Source organism: Myotis nattereri (assembly GCF_964212035.1).
Source record: "Myotis nattereri genome assembly, chromosome: 1".
Classification (NCBI taxonomy): Eukaryota; Metazoa; Chordata; class Mammalia; order Chiroptera; family Vespertilionidae; genus Myotis; species Myotis nattereri.
In genome coordinates this window covers 13,078,810-13,093,714 of record NC_138075.1, presented here as the reverse complement: position 1 = coordinate 13,093,714, position 14,905 = coordinate 13,078,810, and the positions used below count along the sequence as shown (strand labels likewise).

At 43.5% G+C, this 14,905-nt stretch overlaps 1 protein-coding gene across 3 annotated transcripts in view; it reads left to right on the top strand.

Annotated features, from left to right (window-relative positions):
* Window positions 1-14,905, top strand: part of KCNK10 (potassium two pore domain channel subfamily K member 10) — a 118,517-nt gene that overhangs the window by 58,555 nt on the left and 45,057 nt on the right. For all 3 annotated transcript variants that reach the window (XM_081090555.1, XM_081090554.1, XM_081090553.1), the window contains exon 3: window positions 5,680-5,797. In XM_081090555.1, the coding sequence (XP_080946681.1) occupies window positions 5,680-5,797 (118 nt within the window). The remainder of the gene's footprint in view (window positions 1-5,679; window positions 5,798-14,905) is intronic.

Below are 14,905 nucleotides of genomic sequence, written 5' to 3'. Positions count from 1 at the left end.
TTTAATTACAACTGACATACATTATTATATGTGTTTAGACATTACATAACTTACTAAGTGGTCATCTCGATAAATCTCCCACCCATCTGATACCATACATTATTACAATATTATTGGCTGTATTCCCTGTGCTGTACTTTATAACACCATGACTATTCTGTACCAACCAATTTGTACTTCTTAATTTCTTCACCCTTTTTGTCCATCCCCTTTATCCCCTTCCCATCTGGCAACCATCAAAATGTTCTCTGTATCTATGAGTCTGTTTCTGTTCTGCTTCTTTACTTATTTTTAGTATTCATTGCCATTTTATTGTTAATATATGTTTTTTCTTTTTTTCTTCTTCTTAAATAAAACCTTTTTAACATTTTATATAATACTGGTTTGGTGTTATGAACAAAAGCTATCATTTAAAATCAAAGGACTGATAAAGAACTTCCCAGACAAGAAAAAAATACAGGAGTTCATCACCACCAAACCTGTTTGAAATACTATAATGTGGCCTTTTAAAGTGCAGAGACAGCAGGGTGTACATCATATATTCTCCTCAGGACCATGCTGGTGGATGTGAAATTGCCCCTCCCCCCACACCAGGATATTCACTTTTGCTTCGTTGAAATATTTATATGAGAAGCACTTCTGAAGCAGGAGAAATAAAAAGCAACCGTGGCAACCAAATTAATACCATCCTTCCACTTCCTACCCGAGGCCCTTCCTACCCCTGTGTGAGGAGGTAGAAGGATGCTGCTGGGGGTTTGCATTATCAGAGGCTTCTTTGAGTCAGATGCATGTGCCTTTGTCCGCCTCCCAGGGTCTGTGGCTCTACTTCTATCCATTAATGGCTGAAAGAATGCTCACGTTTAATACATTTATGAAGCCACTTCCACAGCCACCCCATCATCCTGCCTCAACCCCTGGCTAGCTATCTACTCCATAAATCCCTTTGCCAACTGGGACTAAGAATACTGTACACACAGAGCCACCTTTGTGCCCTCCGATAAGGGGTCTTTTCGTTTCATCCCAGGGGTGTGAGCTATGAAGAAAGTGGCCATGTATGCTGGGTTGCACCTGCCATGTGGTCCCAACATGATTATGAACAGAGCCGCCTTGTATTCTGCAAGCATCCTCAACTGAGCCATACGTCAAATGAACACTCTCGCCATCAGTGTACACACATAGGGCACCCATCGGTGGCATTCTTTAGCCAGTCTCAGACAAGCTGAGTGATGATAGCACAGCTTTTTTTTTTTTTTTGGTGCCACATAAGGAAACAGATGATCTCACCGAGTACACAGATCATAGGAGAAAAGCCACGGACAGTTAGTGGTCCCCTGTGGGTCATTGTTCATCTCAGTGTCGAGCTAGCACTCATGACGGTGTCTCACGCTGTCTGGAGAGTGATTTACGCAGCCAGGCTTCGAGTTATGGGATTACAACACTGGGGACAGTTGGGAGGGAGAGGGGGGTCCAAGTGATTGTTACCCCTGTCACTCTTCCTTCACATCAACCTGAGGCCTGCCTCACTGGGGAGAGGCTGCAGTTTCTGTTATACCTCCCAGGTGGTCCTAAAGCATAGGGGTAGTGGAGGGAGAATGGAGAGGGAGAGTTTTGGTTGATCTTTAAGCCAAACAGGACACAGCTCAGTGACCGCATTTCACTCTCTGTGTGCTCAGACATTTCTAATGGGCTGGCTTATCTTCACTTTTGCAGCCTGAGTGCAGAGAGGGAGGCGGGGCAGGGGAGAAGCAAATTAAAAGCAAATACATTTAATTTTAAAATGTTTTCTTGAGTTCAAACAATTAAGAGCCTTTGAAAATCTTTTAGAAGATGATTAAAGTTAGAACTACAAACTCAACCAGAAATATTCTTATTGAACTAAAAATGATGCTATTAATTCAAGTAATAACCGTTGCTTGTGCTGGGTTTTCCCTACATGTACATAAGCCAAGTGTGCTGGTTCGTTTTCATGCTGGTGGTTTGTTGGAGTCTTTCTGACTCATCAGATCTAGATAGAGTCAAACCTCATGCCCGGGACTAGGGATTGTATGAAGCCTTAGCAAGAGCTCGGTGACTCATTGCAGGGCTTATCTTTCTCACTCTTCCCACTGTGCCTATAACAATGCTTATATTTAATTTCCACAAAACCGCTTCCCAAAGGCATTTGGGTGTAGAACCCACTTTACTGAAGACTTGGGGGAGTGAGAGCGGAATTTACATCATAGATAAAGCAAGTTAAGGTTGGATACCGGCAACAATCCTGGGCAGCCCTGGCTGGTGTGGCTCAGTTGGCCGAGGGTCATCCCATGCAGCTTCAATTCCCAGTCAGGGCACATACCCAGGTTTGGGGTTCAATCCCCAGTCAACATGCGTACAAAGGGCAACCAATTCATGTTTCTCATATCTGTGTCTCTCTCTTCCTTTCCCTTCGTTTCTCTCTAAAATAAAAAAAATAAAAATAAATATTTGTAAGTCCTGGGCAATGCTGACACTGACCTGGAACCTCCCAAATGTCAATTGACACTCCTTTCTCTCTTTTTCCTTCCTCCCTTTCAGGGATTATTCTCTCTTTATTCTCCTCTCTCTCTCTCTCAGGGTGTAAAATCAACCTGTCCAAGTTTTTTTTTCTTTATTTTTAAATTTAATTTTTAATGCAACACAGTTAAGCTGTTACCAGCTCCAAGAGCCAAATAAGGTTTTGGTGCTTCCACTTCAAGGAATTCATCTCATTAGAAATGATCCCTTGGGAGGTCCCTTCTGCCTAAACCAGTCCTTCCCCCTCATCTCTGCCTGGAGGCCAGTATGGCTGTGGGAGAGGAGTGTGTTCTGGGTACCACATGCAAAGGAAAAGGCAAAACCATGGCTTGGGCCCAGTCAGGGTTTGAATCCTGACTTCTCTGCTTCCTGGCTGTGTCCCCTAGGGTAAGTTACTTAACTTTTCTGAGCCTGTTTTCTTACCACTGAAGTGGGAGATAATTTTACTGTTTTGCAAGTTGTAGAAAGGATAAAATTAAATAACACACAAATAGTGCAAAGGATAAGATGAAATCACACTTCTGTAGTACCTGGCTCCATGCGAACACTCAACAAATGTTAGTTTCTTTTCCTTTCAATTGATAAATACTTTACATTATTTATTTATAAATTGCATAATTCAGAAAAAAAAAAGATACTTGAAAAGGAATCCGGATTTTTTTGATGAAACAAATAATCCTTTCCGTTTGTCTTTGCTGCAAATATGTATTTCTATATGCAGCACGAGGTCTGCTTATGATGTTTGTCTGCAATACTCAGCACAGGGAGAATTGGTGGAAACCAAGCTCTCTGCAGCTTCATAGAAGTTGGAAATATTAGTTATTGATGGCGTGATGTGAGGTCACCCAAGTGCCTGAGACCCAGAGCTGCTCCTGAGGTATTATGCCCAGGTGGGCCCGTCAGCGCTGAATAGATAATGAGGAGATAAACACTAGTTAGGGCCTGTTGCTGGGTCTGGTGGCACTCACAGCAAAGGGAAAATGGATATTTTACTAGCAGAAAGGACTCGCCATCTGTCTTTTCTCTACAGCAGAACAGAGCAGAGCCCCTGATGATTGTTGTCAATTAGGCCGATTTAAACCATTGGCAAAGACAGCCTGTATGCACCCCATGCGACTGGATTTTAAATTCTGGGTGCCAGGGTTTATGTTAGAGACAGTGGGCAGCATAGTATTTCATGTTCTTAGAGAAAGGAAAGAATCAACTAAACATTTAACAAAAGGGGATTTTTTTCCCATTATCCAGTCAGTTGTGCAAGGGCAGGCCAGATCCAGCCCACAGCCTGTTTTTGTGCAACATGTGAACTAAGAATGGTCTTTGCATATTTAAGCGTTTGTAAAAGGAAAGGATAAATATGCAACAGAAACCATACGTGCCCCAAAAGCCTAAAATATTTATTATCTAGTGCTTTATGAAAAACGGTTGCTGATCCCTGGTCTAGAGAGTTTGAAATATCTCAGGCTCATAAAGGCAACATAGAAGGGTGATTCACTTTTTCACTTGTGATCTGATCTTGTGGCAACCATGTCTGTTTTAACAAAGCTTAAAGGGCATTATTTAAGGATAAATACAGGGTGTCCCCCCAAAATGTATACCCACTTTAATAGCTGTTAGCTCAATTTTGAAAATGAAATGTATTTTAATAAATACTGCCTTTATAATTATTCAAAGTGTGTGTATACATTTTTAGGACACCCTATATAATCACATGTCAATATTGTGTCTTGGGGAAGGCCAAGGGTGAGGCGGGGGTTGGGTGGAAGGAGGGCAAAAATGGAGAAAATGGGAAACATCTGCAATACTGTCAAATAGAAATATATTAAATATACATATATATTTAACTGCATCTTGTAGGCTCCACCTGGGTTATTCCGGGATCTCTAGTTGTTCTAGAACAGTCACGGCGAACCTTTTGAGTGCGGTGTGTCAGCATTTTGAAAAACCCTAACTTAACTCTGGTGCTGTGTCACATATAGAAATTTTTTGATATTTGCAACCATAGTAAAACAAAGACTTATATTTTTGATATTTATTTTATATATTTAAGTGCCATTTAACAAAGAAAAATCAACCCAAAAAATGAGTTCACGTGTCATCTCTGACACACGTGTCATAGGTTCTCCATCACTGCTCTAGAAGTTGCTCTATGTTTGTCACCTCCCTCTGCAACTCCCACCTGTCCCTTCCTGGCCCCAGCTCACCTGTTTGCTCTTCCTCCCTGCTCTCCCCTCTCCTCTGGCCTGAAAGGGTTTGGCCGGGTCCAGCTTAGAAGGGCTGCTGAGAGATTTTCACTTTATTCTGCACAAACCTCCCGGAAAAGCAGACCCGGATTAGACCCTGAAGTCTGAGCATGCTCAGGGAGGGCGTGGGCAAAGGTCCAGGAGGGAGAGGGTCTGTCTCATGGAGTGTCCTGCCCGGGCTGGAGGACTTAAGGTGTATGGGTCTCCAAATCCAGTAGGTCAGTAAGGAGTGACTGCTGTTTATTTTGAAAAGGAGCAATATGTGTCTGTGTGTTGGGGGAACAGTGAAATGACATTGGCTGTTAGTTAAATCCTGACTTGGTGGCGGGCACTGAACTGAGTACATTACATGGGACCATTTCATTGAATCCTCCCCACCAGAGGGTGGGGAAGGTATTAGCATCCCGTTTTCCAAGGAGGAGAGTTAGGCTTAGAGAGGTTAGAGTAGCTTCCGCAAGGGAGGGTAGTCTGACCTAGTAGCCCAAGCTCTTATCTCCTGTGCTCCTGAAACAAGCTCAATGTCAAACTTTCTAACAAACAGAAAAGAGTCAAAAGCAGCAGAAAGCCTGTCTTTCAGGAATGACCACTTTGGGTAACAATTTTCAGACAACCCTTCTATGTCTTTGCTAAGCAATCTGTATGCAATTTGCATAACCCAGGGCTGGGTTGCATAAACCTGTGCCTACAAATGTTACCCAAATGGCACCATTAGTCTATATACCCTAACTTTCCCCCACTCACAACGCATTTTCTCGTTTTAATTAGTGGGTGTGTAGTGTTTCTCTTCGTGACTGTACCCTCATTCACATAACCAGTCCCCTGTAGATCACTGCAGGTTGTTGAGCAGGAAAATTCTTTTCCTTTAACTTTTTTAACCGAGCCTCGCGCTTTCTCACTCTCTCTGCAGCATGCCCTTGACGCTGACAACGCAGGAGTGAGTCCGATAGGAAACTCCTCCAACAACAGCAGCCACTGGGACCTCGGAAGTGCCTTTTTCTTTGCTGGAACTGTCATCACCACCATAGGTAACTGTTTGCTTGCCACTCTCGCTTCCTCTGCAGGCCATCCTGAGGGATGGCGCTTGTCAAACTTCCGTCCTCACAGAACACATGGCAGCATAAGGCTGCAAGGAGGCTTATGAAATACTGTCACATGAATGCAGGGGTCGTCGTGGCTTTCGGTGAAAGGCAAAGAGGAATGAAGAACTGCACCTGGCCGGTAGTTTAGTCGGTTAGAGTGTCGTGGTGATAGCCAAGGTTGCGGTTCATTGGCCAGTCAGGGCACATGCAAGAATCAACCAATGAATGCATGAATAAGTGGAAAACAAATCTCTCTCTCTCTCTCTCTCTCTCTCTCTCTCTCTCTCTCTCTCTCAAAATCATTTTAAAAAAATGAACCAGCCTGGCCAGCATGGCTCAGTGGTTGAGTGTCAACCTATGCACCAGAAATCATGGGTTTGGTTCCAGGGCAGGGCACATGCCCAGGCTGTGGGCTCAATCCCCAGTGTGGGGTATACAAGAGGCAGCTGATCAATGATTCTCTCTCATCATTAATGTCTCTATCTCTCTCTCTCCTTCTCCCTTCCTCTCTGAAATCAATAAAAATATATTTAAAAAAAACAACAACAGTGAGAGACTCAGAGCTTTTAGTTTGAAAGAACCTCATGACAAGGTTAGAGTGAAAAAATCCAAATATGAATCAGGCAGTTGAACTCAGACTGCTCGGCTGTGCTCAAATTCCTTTTTAAAAATTGTACTTTTTATTAAAGCTATATATGAAAGAACCATATAAATGTTCTAGAAGGTTTGTTTATGAAAAACAGCAGTTTTTCACCTCCCCAGGGCAACCACTTTATGCTCTTTTGCTTGGTTATTTTGATATTTATCTCCATGACTCTGAATATCACACTCGTGTAGCCACTTCCTGAATGTTCAGGTTTTAGGGATTATGTCTTGACTTCCTGTGGTGGAAGGTGAGGAGTTAGTTCTCTTTCATCCGCTCCACTGGAGACGGCTCTCTTCCCATCCTCCTGTCCTCCCACTGTCGTTTAATTAGATCAAATGTGAACATTTGCATTTCTTGGACTAGATAAATGCTCTTCACAACTGATCATATGGTGATCTATAATTACTTCTTTCCTGCAGCAATTTTTGTTGTATAATATTTGCGTGTCTCTGATACTGGAGGAGTTTTATATTTTTATCTTAGGGATTAACTTTATAATTATAATAATATATATCAACTTAGTGTTCTAATCTTTTAGCACTATCTAATATTTCCCTATTATGGACAATGACATCGCCCTCTGTACACCATCCTTTTAATGTTTACTTTTAAATTATTAAATATACTTCAGCTAATTTTTCCTCTTTAGATGTATGATACCTCTTGGCTCTCAGCTATAATATAAGGTGAGCTTAGCATCCTCCTCCTTTCCCTCTTCCACTATCAATTATTACTCTGTCATTCTATAACATTGGGGTATATCATTTACATTCTGGTCTGTTCTCCTGATACGTTTATTTTAGTTGTAGTTCTCAGTAAAATGTCGTCAGTATTCATCTCGAGTCTTTTTTGCCATGGTTTTCCTCATCCTCACCCGATTGGCTGTAATTCAGCTTCAAATGGTTGCCTTAAGAATGGCTCACGGGAGTCATATTCCCTAGGGTCTTGTGTTGTTCAAAATAACTTTCCCCTTGAATGGCAGTTTGGCTGGAAATGAACTCTTTGACTCCCATGTTTTTCAAGGTGCTGTAGGTGTTTCGCTCTCTTCTGATGTGTATGCTGTGGTGGAGAAATCTCATGTCAGCCCAATATTTTTCCCTTTTGTAAGTGACTTGATGTTTTGCGCAGCTATGCAAAAGATTATGTCTTTATCTTTCATCTGATAACACTACTCGGTTTTGTTCCTTTGATTTTAGGAAAGTTTGCTTGATTGTCATCTCCAAACGTTTTCTCTGTTGTATGGTTTTAGTTCTGTCCTTTGGGGATTCCAGCTACACATATATTATCACTTTTCTGCCTGTATTTTATGTCTGTAACTTTCCTCCGTGCCTTTTTAACGCTTACGATTTGGTTCTCATTTTGGTAATTTTATCCTCTCCATTCCTTTTTTGTGTGTTCTTCACAGTGCCTATTCTGCCATCTGTTCCTTCCCATTTTATTTTCATTTCATGATCATTAGTGGATTTTTTTTCCTTCCTATTTCTTTCCTGAATTCCATTAGCTCCCATTTCGTCTTCACTAGTTATCCCACTACTATTTTCCTAATTTCTTGCATTGCTGCTTTGTGGTTCCTCTGTGAAAATGCTTAGAGGCGATGACTTCATAGTTTATTACAATTTTGTCTGGTTGGGGTGACATTTTTCTACTGAATGCCTTCCATTCTTTGGTAAGTTTTGCTGCTCTTTTCACATTCTTTTTAAAAAATGGAAGCTTAATATTTATGCTGGGCCAGGTTTTTGTAAAGTACTTGACACCAAACAAACTGGATCTTCCTGTACCTGCTGAATGTTAAATGGGGCTGGGAGAGGAGAGCAGGAAGAAGCAGGTAGCTAGCTGTTCAGGTAGCACATCCCAAGACTCTCCTTTCCTGCTGCCAAAGAGACGGCAGTCCCATCTGTGTTCTTCTATGAATAGTCCTGCCTCATCTGTTTTTTGGACCAGATTAAGGCAGGAGGGTTGCAGGGTGGGAGGGGGACTCAGAGGAGGGAGGCTTATGCTGCTATCCCTCTTCAACCTATATCCACACCTACTGCAAAGATATCTCTTTCGAAGTTCAAGGTGACACCCTTGCCGTCATAATTGGATGTTTGCTGGCACTTTGTGAGATTTGCAACTGATGGGCTCTTTTATCATTATCTGTATTTCTTCTGTTTATTTTCTTTTCCTACATGGTGGAATTGCTAGGTGCTATCCCTCTCCCAGCTCTGCTGAAAATGAGTTTGACAGGTATCTTCCCGACTACAATAGTGAAGTCAATAAAAATTCTCATTCAAAAGAATAGGAAACACACAGCCCTGCCCATCCATAGAAACGAAGGGCAGGCATTGGGAGGCCCCTCTGCCCTTGCAAGGGGAGGGTTCCTTCCTTAACACCTGCAAGGAGGCCTCCCATCTGCTGCTCTCTGAGACCAGCTATGCCATCAGGGAGGCTCTTCTCCCCCTTGTCCTTCATGACCACATGTTAAGTAGGTGCCTAAGGGTATGCCTCCCTTGGGGGGATGCACAGCTTTGGTGATCAGCTTCTTATTGGTGTACATTTAGGAGGCTAAGGGTTGTTTTAGAGGCACCACATTTTGTATGTGCTTTGAGACCTAGCCTTTAGGACCAGTGGTGTTTCTACATTGGCGCAATCAAGGAAGTTATGTGCCGTAAGAAAATTTGGAATGAAAGAGAATTGTTCTTTTTTAAAAGACTCTTCATCTAATTATATGTCAGAGTAGATTCACACTTGCAAATCTGCTTATCCATTAAGATCAGATATTACAGATATTAGAGGTGTGCGTTACACTAGGGCAGTGATGGCGAACCTTTTGAGCTCGGCGTGCCAGCATTTTGAAAAACCCTAACTTAACTCCGGTGCCGTGTCACATATAGAAATTTTTTGATATTTGCAACCATAGTAAAACAAAGATTTATATTTTTGATATTTATTTTGTATATATAATGCCATTTAACAAAGAAAAATCAACCAAAAAAATGAGTTCGTGTGTCACCTCTGACAGGCATGTCATAGGTTCGCCATCATGCACTAGGGTCTGGGGGCTAGAAGCCTTTTCAGACACTCCAGACAAGATTAGTCCACAACCTCACAGCCCCAGCAGGAAAAACATTCAAATTTTCCCATTTTATAAAATGGCTAAATCAGGGTCTGTATGATGCACGGAAAAACACTACAGCTGCATTGGTAGGAGTCCTATGGTACTTATTGTGTCAACTCCTTAGGATCAGGGGCTTGGTTTCTTGAACAACTGTGTTCATTGGCCCGTATGACCTTATGTGATAAAGGAATGGTGTTTCTAATGAGAAATATTTGATATGTAACATTTCCTGCCTTTTTTATATTCTAATTCTAGAATCTTGGAGTTTGTGCAAATGACACGTAGTCCTTGGTTTCTGGTGCCTGGCATCCATTTACTTATCCTGATAACCATTTCCCCAATGGTCCTCTTCCCCTCTCTTGGCCTCTAGGTCTCAGGGGAAGAATCACCTTGTCTAGACTAAGAAATCCATTACTTTGCACCTGAGTGACCACTGTCCTTAGCTAAGAGATGGACACGAGATCTCTTAACTCATTGGGATTAGCCCAATAAGAACCTCAGTTCCTGGACTGTTACTTGACCTTTGGAGGAAGTGACTTCCTGTCTTACTGGAGGTAAATCTGGAAAGAGATAGGCCCAGGCCCCTGCCAGTCATTTTCTTGAATTGCTATGCCTGGAACTCAGCTAAAGAAGCAGAGTAAGAAAGGGGGCGTGAAAAACAGGCTTCTTTTCACATCTTTTGAGCTTTGGATGGAGCTATCTGTGAAGTGTTACGAAATAAATGCTAAATCTCCTGTTTACCAGGCTCCATGCATTTCCTTTTCTGCCTAAGCCAGCCTGCATCGGGTTTTCTATTACCCAGCACTGAAAAATACTAACGAATACATATGTTTGGGTCAGAGATCATGGAGGGCCAGACAGTATCCTCTGACCTTCATGGCCAGGGCCTGACCTTGCTGGACACTGCTGCTGCCCTCGCCTACCTCCTGTGGGCCACTTGCTCTAGATTTAAAGTCTGAGGCAGAGCCTCCCATTGGATGAGCTTCTGGGTTCCCGTGCTTGCGTCCTGGCTGCTTGGGAAGGTGCTGCCTCTATATTGGGAAGCAGGACACTGTGTCATACCCAAGGCACAGGCTTGGCACTTTTCCCCAAATCTGAAGGAAGGTGGATGTTGAACAAGAAACGGCTATAACACAAGGCATGAAACAAAAACACCAATAAAACCCAAACCATAAGCCTACTTCAGTATCATGGCTCCGTGTTAGTGCTAGAGATTGGGTCCTCGTTCCATTCAATGAAAAAAAAGGCTATTTTGTCCCTCTTTCTCAATACATTGCAAATTAATGTATTGTAAGATGGCCACCATTTAGCTGGCTAAATTTTAACTCCAAAGTGGGGGGTATTTATAAAGTCACACAGTTTGAGAATTCTAAAGAGAACCATAGTACAATATTAGTAGAATAATCAGGTGAGGAAATAATGGTTTTTCATCATTCATCATATATAGTAGCAAAGCTTCTAAGGAAAGTCAGAACTCACTGATCCTCTTAGTTTTTCCTGAGAAATTTTTCACAATGTAGGAGTCAGGCAGGGGGACGCTGGAGCTGAGGAGCTATCTTTTCATTGTTTGGGAAGCACCAACATGAGCCTGCTTGCTTGAGTTCATATACGACATAATACAGGAAACATGTCCCCCTATTACTAAGCTTCTCTGAAAAACAATCTGTGGTGGGTTCCATGGCTTCTACCATCCACACTGTGATCCCATATTGTTGGAGGCCGAAGCTGTTTCTTCCTTTAGCATCACCATGAAAACTGCTGTACATGAAGTGTGGTCTTCACCGTTGGTTGTTGGGTTTTTTTTGGAAAGATCCCCAAGGGATTGCCGTGGCAAAGGTCATGAGCCTTTTAAAGGCTCACCACATTGCTCTCCAGAAAGACTTTCACGGGCTGCATGAGGTTGTGTACCTTTCAGACACACAAAAACGTGTTCATTGCTTAGAATGTAGGCAGAGAGATCTGAGGAATAATAGACTCTTTTCTGAAAAGCAGCGATACTACTGATACTACTACTCAGTATCAGAAGTCTCTTTTATCTGAATGGATCAAGGCCTTCTTTTTTTAGAAAGCTTTTCTTGTACTCAGACATACAGAAAGATTTACAAGTGTATGGCCAAAGGGAACACATTTAGGCGTTTTCCAAGCTAGGAGCCCCGCCACGAGGAAGAATGGACTCAGCTCCGTCTTTGTTGAGGTTGCCCTGTACCTGTCCCCTTTCTCAGTAACGGATGCTGATGTGAAAAAGTCCCACCTGCCCTTGAATGTGGACTCTGCTGGTAGATAACCCAGTAACTAGCTTTTCTAATCATGACACTCACTCTTGTATGCAGAGACTTCCCCCTAAACAAGCACCAACAGAAGGGCCACGGGTGATGGCATTCTGACCAACAGCTCCCTAGTGCAACTGGAGTTTAGTCTTTGAGGCATTTTTGGATGGAGTCACCGGACTCCACCCACATCAGTGAGAGCCCGCGGTCAGGTTCCAGATGGTAGCCAGTAACTGTGTTACTTGCCTGGCAGCCTCATTTAAGAGTTGTGCCTGCCAAGGAACCTGGCAGCTATTTCTAATTAACCAGCGTCTGATTGGAAGTTTAACCCATGATTTGGGGAATAGCAGTCATTGTGGCCTGCATTCACTGAGCACTGGCCAGGTTCCGGGCACTGTGCTCCACACGCCTTCTCACAATCTCTCATTAACCTCAGGAGGCAGGTTCTATTTATTAGCCTCATTTTACTGATGAGAAGCCTGAGGCTCAGAGACGTTAAGTAACTTGCCCAATATCTCACGGTGAGGAAGCAGTGGAGTTTAGTAGCTTCATTCAGCAGGGCCAGCTACAGAATGTGCGGGGCCCGGTGCACAATGAAAATGTGGTCTCCTTGCGAAGAAATGAGTACGAATGTCAAAACAGCAACAGCAGAGCACTAACCACAGCACAGGGCCCCTCGAAATGGGGGTTCTGTTTGCACAGGTTGCACACCCATCAAGGCAGCCCTGAGTACAAAGACATTCTGGTTTTAGAATGCACACTTGTCACCACACAGCAGGGCTGCATAGCACGTGGGTTGGCAAAGGTGTGACTTTGGCACATAAATAGCACATAGGAGCCTCATCTGTGTGCTCCTCAGGCACACATCCTCCCTAAACATCGGCCTCTCTTCATGGGACTGTTTCCTAGTTGGGGGTCAATGGAGCTAAGTCCCACCTTGGTCCTTCTCAGATGTTGCAAACGGTCCTCACTGGGCTCATCTCCTTTGAAAGTCACCAGAAGCCAGTTGATGGAGTAGCTCCTTGGATGTCTTTTGTTTTACTTAAATCCAGTTCCAATCGTCGGGCTAGGTCTGCCTCATTGATTGCTTCTCTGGTAGCTGTGTATCCCCTCTCATTTCCCAGCTTTCACAGCCCCCTGCTGTACCAAGAGATGCCCGCACCCCAAATCCAGCCATGGGCCCGCCCAGGTCAGTGAGCCAGCCACTGGAGGTACATTCTGTCCCGTGTCCTGGCACTGTGGGAGAACAGCAGAGTTTCCGGAGGGAAAGTAGGAGCCAGCCATCTGTTTTCTCCTGGGGCTTCATTTTCCTGGAGACATATGGCTCAGAAGTGATTTCTTCCTACTGGAAACCACAAGACGATAATCGCTAATACTTACTGAGCGCCTCCTGTGTGTCAAGCTTCACATACACGTATTTAATCTTCACAGGCAACGCATCTCACCTTTAGTAGCTATAAGGTGAGTGCTATCAAAGAGCCTCACTTCTCAAATGCGGAGCAGGAGGCAGAAAGGTTAGGTAGGTTGCCAACATCCGAGAGTTAGTAAGCGGAAGAACCAGACAAGAATCCACATTTATCTCTAGTTCTAGAGCCTACGTACAATCCTCAAACCTCACTTCATAGTTCTCCCAAGCATTCTGGAAGGCTGGGCAGGACCGTCTAACAGGCCAGGTAGGACTAGAGCCAAGAATCCAGGAATGTGGGCCTCCTATTGCCTCAAAGTTCCAAAATGGAAGTTCTAGGCTTTTCCTAGAGGCACAGCGTTGACAGTCCAACGGCAGCAGTCACTCCAAATAGTTCACTGGAGGCAGGGGACAAAAAAGCGCATGCGCACACCCATGCACAAAGTACAGCGTCACTCAGGAATGGCGATTACTTTGTGTCTGATATGACACGATGCCCTTAAATATGCTTAGAGACGTAAATATCACTTCACTAGTGCCCTAGCCTAAGAACTTCGCTTTAATTTTACTTTAGTGTTCCTCTCTGTGAAACACTGAGTAAATAAGGAGCCAGGGATGATAATACTACTTTGCATTGCTATGGTAAATGACACTTCATTGATTTTTCCCCCATGTTGTCCTTGACCCCCTCCAACACCAGGCTTTGCAGTGGCTAAGTGAGTCTAAGGACAACTGGGCAGAGTGAGATGAATTGAATCTGGAGCCTCTCTCTCATGCTCCTGATGACCCTGGATGACCCCTGACTCAGGGGTGGGGGCAGGTCCCCTCTGAGAGGAAGAGGAAGGCTGTATAGCATTGGTCAGGGCTGCGAAGATGCCCAGTCAGCAGGTTCAAAGCCTAGGTTCGTTTGCCGGTGTCTGCAGTATATTTTTTTCTGAGTTATCAGACTAAAAGAAAACCTAGATCCCTTGAGAGTAGTCAGGCAATGATGAGACAGCCAAGCAAGAGTATGAATGTTTCCAGAAGTTACTAGAATGTTTCCGAGAGGGAACCTTAAACCTGCATAATGTGAAACTGTATAGGCACATTTGTTCCCTCTCCAAGAGGGCTATGTTATGTAAATTGGATTATTCTAGAGGGGGCTGCTGAGAAAAAGGATTGTGTCCAAGTTCCTGAAAGCACCTGAAATAAGTTCCAAGGGTTGGTTATTGTTGTGTGGTTTTTTTTCACCATTAAGGCAAAACTGTGGTGAGTCAAAGAAATGCAAGATTTAGGAGGCTTGACTGAATACTCCTTGATGAAACAGCAACTGTGATTTAGATACTTCGTGATAAGAGGTTTGAATGATTCCGAGTGGAAAGTTGCAAAGGCAAATAGCAAGGTGACTCATTGCTCAAGGGCAGAATGCACCAGTGAGCTCGCCACATGCATAGAGGAGGATTGGTGGACCAATCATCAAGGTTATTCTTTACTGTGCTGCACCCCCAACATGCTGCTAACCATGAACCCAATAACTCACCCACTGATGGCTTTAGAAACAGACCTCTCGTGAGTCGCCCTGATATCGGAGGATTGTCAGGTGACTACCTCGATACTCATTGACATGAAAACGAATAGCAAATGACTTAGACTCATTTCT